At 32.3% G+C, this 7,366-nt stretch overlaps 1 protein-coding gene across 1 annotated transcript; it reads right to left on the minus strand.

The window, feature by feature from the left end:
- Window positions 1-378: 378 nt before the first annotated feature.
- On the minus strand, window positions 379-2,089 carry LOC127856346 (uncharacterized). Its single transcript, XM_052392489.1, has 4 exons — window positions 1,918-2,089; window positions 1,293-1,343; window positions 753-794; window positions 379-527 (listed from the first exon to the last, which is right to left on the minus strand). Exons 1-4 carry the CDS (start codon window positions 2,004-2,006, stop codon window positions 395-397), a joined length of 315 nt encoding a protein of 104 aa, XP_052248449.1. The 5' UTR covers window positions 2,007-2,089; the 3' UTR covers window positions 379-394.
- Window positions 2,090-7,366: the final 5,277 nt, after the last annotated feature.

Raw genomic sequence — 7,366 nt, forward strand, 5'->3', positions numbered from 1 at the left:
ATTTTTCCAAAAATCATAAAAAATACAAAATGTAGATGAATTTCATGTAACTCTTTAATATAACTAAACTGTATCTTCATAACAAAACAATAACAAATAACAAAATAATCTATTCCTCGTCAAATCGCGCCAACTGGGCCTCAAACAATTGTATTTGAAGCTCCAGCTTCCTCTTCTTCAAGGCATTAAGTTCATGTAGACTGCAATGACTGCAACTTAATGGATATTAAAAACATGGTATAATTATTTAATTTTTACTTCATTTTCAAAAACAGTAAATATTTTAAAGGCTTCTTTTTTGTATAATGAAAAATGGTAAATAATGATAACACTTCAGGTTCAGTCAAATGATAACACTTGAGGTTCAGTCATCCATATTATGCACATGTTTCTGTTATCTATATCCTTGTGTAGAATAATTTATTATATTTGAAAATAAATAACATACATACCATGAAGGTGATGGTTTGTCTGGAGAAGAAATAGTTGAGCTTCTAGAGCCATTCTCAGCCATCGATGGTGTATATCTGAAATAAGTGCATCATGTCTAAAGTCAGATGTATTTACCATTACAATATTTGATATTCAAGATATGTTTGTATAATATTAAAATGTAAATAATGCATTTGTCTGATAGCGAGTTTTTTTTTTTGCAAATTATATGCATGTACATGTATATATATAAAATTTCTGTTTATGAAATTGCATGTAAGTTAATTGCAATAATAATGTTTTCATAATTCATGCCTAACCTTCTTTTCTGATTAAAGGAAACTGATTTTGACATCGCAGCACTAAAATTAAATAATATTAAATATCAATTATAGACCTATTCAAAATGTAAGTTCACTTTTAAACATGTACAAAAATCATTTGTGCATTATTCCATTTTGTATGGTCCCGGATCGATAGATCGGGGTATATTGTTTTTGTCCTCTCTGTCTGTCATTCTGTCCCAAAACTTTCACCTTGGGTAAAGTGTGATAACTTTTGCAATATTGAACGAAGCAACTTGATATTTACCATGCATGTGTATCTCATGGAGCTGCTCATTTTGAGTGGTGATCCTTGCAAGGACCATATTAATTTGTTAGAATCATTCAGCAATGTTCGAAGTAATAATATTCAACATAAACTTGTTTAATTATTTGAATATTGACTTTTCACCACTCAAAATGAGCAGCTCCACGCGATACACATGCATGGTAAATCATGGGGGCATTATGTTTCTGACAAACACATCTCTTGATTAATTGTTCAAGCTATCATCAATTGTGTATTTGAATGATTACCTTGAGGTACACATGGTCATGTTGTTTTCAGCATCTTGCTGATCATCATCACTGTAAGCATATTGACAATAGTGTTTTTTTAAATCAACATAATTTTTTTCATTAATTCACATTTGTTGTTACATTGTAATTGTTTATTTATGCAATTGTTACTTGTATATGAATTGTCAAAATAGTGTGTTTAACATGCACGTTTATTACTTTACCTGTTGACATGTTTAGATAAGAGATACTCTTATTTATAAATTGAAGTACATTGGTTGTCTTAATAGTTCCATTTATTAAGTAATTACATCATTTGTTGTTATGCATATATGTTGAATGAGTCACTGTCATAATTTACTTATTTTAAATCAATGAATTTAAAAACAAAACAAATAAATTGTTCATACACAAGACAACAGTACTAATTTTGTTATTAACACTTGTATTTATATTGAGCAAATATCATTTATATACTGTATTTACACAAAATTATTATAGCATTATTTTAAGGCTAACCTGAAAGCAATTCAATTATGGTATGCTAAATTGACAATATGTCAATACGTCACTGAAAGAACTTATTGTAAGAGTAAATGTTCTACTTTTTGTATGCATTTTAATGTTACTTTAAACAAATTACCGCATATCGGTCAATTGCAAAATAGACGTGTCTAGGCTGCTGGGCCCAAAGCCCATTATGTCCACTCCCTCTTTTCCGATCACGTTCATCACAGCCTCAGTGAGGATTGTGCATTTTGAATTAAACGGAGGACTGCCTGTACTATTTTGAGTATTATACAATAATATGCACTCAACAATCATAATAAAAAGCAAAAAATAAACACTACTTAGTGATACTTTGACAGGTGCACCATCAGGAGAGAACTTTTAATATAGCCTGTGATACTTTGTATATTGGAAGAAAAATATTGAATTGTCTGTGAACACACAAAAATGTTCTATAATAGCGGCAAACATACATAACAATAAAAAAATGAACAGCAAAATAAGTTCATTGTTATTATTGTTAAAATTTAACAGTTCTAGTAAGCTTTTTTCAATTATGGTCACAAAGAAATCCCTATATATTATTTATTGCCATTTTATAAACAATATTGTTTTGACAAACTGCATTAATAAGTTATGTTTATAGAAGTTAATATTCAAATAATTAAACAAGTTTATGTTGAATAATATTACTTTGAACATTGCTAAATGATTCTGACAAATTAACTCGTTTATGCCTAGTGGAGTCTCCCATCCTTCTAAATTGGATCAATTTATTTCCAAAATTAGGGATGTCTAGTATATTTATTTCTATATTTAGAATATTTCTTACATAAATTCATTTAAGCAAACAGCGCAGACCCTGATGAGACGCCACATCATGCGGTGTCTCATCTGGGTCTACGCTGTTTGCAGAGGCCTTTTGTCTAGACGCTAGGCATAAATGGGTTAAATTAGTCCTTGCAAGTTGTATAGTTTCCATGTTATGCTTGTAATATTGTTTTATATAAATTATTTAACAAATACATCAACTTCCACAACAATAAATAAAGTTGTTCCTTTTATACTTGGTAAAAGAAAAAAGCCCTAGTTAAGTTTCATACCAGTCCAATGTCAGCATACGCTGATGATCCTGGTAGATCCCTCTTTGTGTAGATGTGAGGTTCTCCCATTTTTTCTCGAGGTCACTCCCTTTTCTGTGGGGACCTGTACTATTGGCGTTAAATGTAGTCTCAACATTTGACCACATTTCCCTTTTTACAAAGCTATACATTTCTGAATAAAAGACAACACAGAACTTAAAATATATACATTGTAGTGGGCTTTCTCTGATTTCAATATCATGTTAATGTTCACTCTATACTGTGTTTTTTATGTTTAATTTGAGGATATATTTCATCCTTTTTTCAGTATTATATTCACTTGGATTAGATGCTTATCCTAATCAAAAATATTATCAAAAAGGTATTTAAATTTAATTTAAGTATTGCCTTTAATATGGGATACATAACAACATATTGTCTTAACACAATAAAAAACAAATGCTGTTGTTGTGAAACACAATGCCCCCTACTGCGCCGCTTTGAAGCCACATATTTGACCTTTGACATTGAAGGATGACATTGACCTTTCACCACTCAAAATGTGCAGCTTTTCGAGATATGCATGCATGCCAAAATATCAAGTTGCTATCGTCAATATCGCAAAAGTTATGACCAAGATTTTGGGAAAAATGACAGACAGACAGAATGACAGACAGACAGGCAAAAAACAATAAACCCCCGATAATTCAATCCGGGGGTATAAAAATCAAATTAGATACAGGGTAATTTACTTTATTTTGTGAAACGCATTGCAAGAAAACAATCTAATTGTTAGTTACTGTGCACTAAATAATATTAAAACAATTGTATCAAATGCAATTAGACATTGATAATCTCAATGAACTTTCATAAATTGAATAAAAACAATGGCTTAATAGTTAATAAATAAATGTCAATACAGCGATTTGTCTTCCCCAATTAGGAAAAGTACCTTACCCATTTGGAGAAATTAGTGCGAAAAATCCTGAAATTGGGAAATATCGCGTCATGAAATCTTCCAATTGGGAATAGGGTTTTTTAATTGCTCAATGGTATCAACAGCAAAGTGATAATTGTATTTGTTAACTTGCAGATAATGCTCTTTTATGGAACAAAATTGACGGCATTTGCCTTCCTTTTGGGAAATTTTCAGACAGCAATTGTAGATTTATTCATTTGGGAAAGTACCTTTTACGGGTACTTTATAAAGAAGGGAAAAAATCGCTGCAATAAAATACTTAATTATGTTCATACTTTAAAAGGCAGTCATTAAAAATATCTGCAATTAAAGTGTTTGGATGTTTAGGAATAAACTTATCGAAAGTAATTAATATTACATGCGCACACGTCACTGTTTCGTGCTATGCATATACCGGTACGATAACAAATTATAATAACACTTACGGCCGGCGACACGAATTACCCAAATCTACCCAAATATACCAAAACCTTCCCAAATCTACCGAAATCTACATAAGTCTTTGTAAAAAGAATTATCTTGCATCATGTTTGTGTGATGGGTACTATTGTTTTGTTTTATGCTTCATCTTTACACGAGACAATGTGTAATTTCCTAATAATGTGTAGATCTTGGAAGATTTGGGTAGATTTAGGTAATTCGTGTCGCCCTTGTAAAATAAGATTACAGTGTTAGGGAATGCTATCGTACAGCAATGTAATGTCCAACAATAACCGATGCATACTTTGGGAATTATAAATTACATATTTGTTACCTATATTCACTATCGTAACGGCGGTTAAATTATAATGCATAAGACGCAGGAGAGATAAGGGTTGATCGTCTCATCAAACGGAAACTGTGTAGGCCACTGTCTGCGATATTTTCTACAAAGAAACTTAAACTCAACAAAACATTTGCTTTGTCAACGATTAAAGTAATTTTTTTTAAGTTGCGTTTGTATGTATTTCTTTTTACCTTGCAGTCACGGATAAGCCGTGAAAGTGAAAGCACTTATTTCCAATGGGGTCCTTTGGTTTTTGCTTAAGAGAAAGAAGCAGAAGAGACAGCAGTATGATACAAGGAATCCGGGTGCGATACCCTAGCTCTTTGCAAATAGATCCCTTGGTTCTTTTACGTACTCAGTGTATAGCACCGATACACGCGAGAATTACATGGGTTTTATACCAGTACATCTCTAGTTGGGTGGGAAACACTTGAAGCATTTCTGAAATTTCCAGTGCCCCGGCCGGATATTGAACCGGGGATTTCTGAAATGATATACAAAGTGTTACCACTCGACCACGGCACTACCCTAGTTTTGGGTGGCAAGTAGTACGTATTGATCTGAGCTTCACTGAACTGAGGATATCACTGTTTGAACGTATTCATTATTGCAAATCAAGGTAAAAGTAATTTTATTGAATATTGGTTTTAAATCTTACCCAAACGCTCTTAGTGAACTTTGATTATGCGATGGTGTTATGGAATTTGTATTTTTTTTATTAGCGCCACCTCAAATGCATTTTTTGGAAGATGATTGGTCACGAAGATCCGTCTACATTTTTAGACACATGTATCTGTAACGCGTGCTAAATAAAAATGAATGTTACAAGAACAAAATCGTGAGAGTATATTGTCGCCTATTTGTCCACTTGCATATTCATCACACCTTCTTTTCAGGGCTAAAATTACCTATGAATAAGACCACGGCGTTTCAATTTAATGATTTTTTTAATATTTAAAGGATCGTGACATTTTCATAATTCAATGAATAACACAAGCGCCTTTCTGTTTAATCTATATCGTTTTAATTGGTAGACCAGGCAGCGATAGTATTTTCTTAAAAAAAAATATTTTTTGATCATTCTTTAAAAAATAAGTTTTATGTTGATTATTAATTCATGATTCGATACATGGAAAAAGAATCTGGTTCTGCATGGTGATTTTGCATAATTCTGAAAGAAGCGTTTACTACTCATTGAGGCAGGAAGAAAGTGAAACAATTAAATATAAATCCATTAGAAAAAAAGATGAAAAGGTTCTTATTTATCTTCTTTGGGACCATTTTTCCAATGTTTGCTTTGTTTCTCTTGTGTGTCGTTGATGTAAAGAAGGCAACTAAATATATAATGTAGTTAAAGTTGGCTCTCATTAAACGAGCATGGCCGTTTGATGGTTAAAAAAATGCGAATGCATAACTAAGGCTTAAACTGATGCGTAGTAGTTGTTATGCTACATGTATGTATCTATAGAGTATATTGAGATCATTTCAGTGTGCCAACCCAATTATACTATACGAATCTTGGCTTTATTGCACTGCTTTTAGATTCATATTCGTTATATGCGTTATATATACTTGTCGCAAAAATAGTGTATTCAATATACTGAAACTGCCAGTTTATATTTATTTCTGTTTCGGCTATGTCATTGTATTTGTCGAATCTGACTCGTAACGCAAATTGCTAGTGTCTTATTATCTGGGCGTAGGTTCGTTATGTTTTGTAAAGATTTATCAAATTATTTTGAATAGCACACGTAGGATGCAAAAAGGAGTGTGCTTGTTATTTGCTGTGCGGTTCCACTTACCGATTTTTTTTAAATGCCCAAAACACTAGCGTAAATGTTATTACCCAACTATTGAAATAAACTTATCAACTCATATATTGTATAAAATTGCATCAACTTTTAACATACATTCAAAAGGAAATATTACATGTGGGTGCAATCATTTGCTCTTAAAATGTTAAGTTTATAATTATTACAATGTTTATTATTGTTTAAAATATTTTATTTATATACACCGTCCGATTGTTTAAGTTTTCTAAAACCTTCTTTAAAATATCATTCGAAGTTATTGTTTTTTTCTAAAGAGGCTTTGTTTTCTGGCAAAAAACAAACAAACATTTTTTTGCTATTGAATAGCTTGCATGGACACTCCTTGCGTGCTCAGCGTTCCGATATTTGCACAAACAAAACGTCATTTTGAAATTGCATATATATTTATGATTTTGCGCTGTTAAATAATGCTCTACATTAAACAGTTTGGCGCCATAACGAAACGTAAATATATAAAAAAAGATGCAGGGTTTTGTATGCTGGATTTAATTTAGAATTAATAAACTGCCATACAAATTGTATGGGGTGTATTGATGAAATTTGGTAACGTCCTCGTAAACAGTTTACCTGCTACGTATTGCCGGTATTGCACGCCTCTGCATGTGTGCTCTGTTTACTATCCATACCTTGTAGGCCTGAACATCAAGCATTACGGTACGTGCACAAACACAAAACATGTCTCGAAAACCGAAACTATGTTAACATGCCATTGAATACTAAATTAGATTTTACCTTTCGATAAACACCCATTACGAATCCTCATATTAACGTGCGGTCTTTCCGGGATCTCTCAGCTTTCTACAAATCATATGACACGATATTAGGCTGCTCGCTCTCCTTAATCCATTTATGCCTAGCGCCTAGAACAAAGGCCTTGGCAAACAGCGTAGACCCAGATGAGACGCCGCATGATGCGGCGTCTC

The sequence above is a fragment of the Dreissena polymorpha genome, chromosome 13 (assembly GCF_020536995.1).
Source record: "Dreissena polymorpha isolate Duluth1 chromosome 13, UMN_Dpol_1.0, whole genome shotgun sequence".
Classification (NCBI taxonomy): domain Eukaryota; kingdom Metazoa; phylum Mollusca; class Bivalvia; order Myida; family Dreissenidae; genus Dreissena; species Dreissena polymorpha.

Coding starts and splice junctions, on each gene's coding strand:
- LOC127856346 (XM_052392489.1), bottom strand. CDS start 2,006: ATGAACGTGATCGGAAAAGAGGGAGTGGACATAATGGGCTTTGGGCCC. Junction 1,344..1,917: donor TTGCAATTGACCGATATGCG/GTAATTTGTTTA, acceptor ATATGCTTACAG/TGATGATGATCAGCAAGATG. Junction 795..1,292: donor ATGACCATGTGTACCTCAAG/GTAATCATTCAA, acceptor ATTTAATTTTAG/TGCTGCGATGTCAAAATCAG.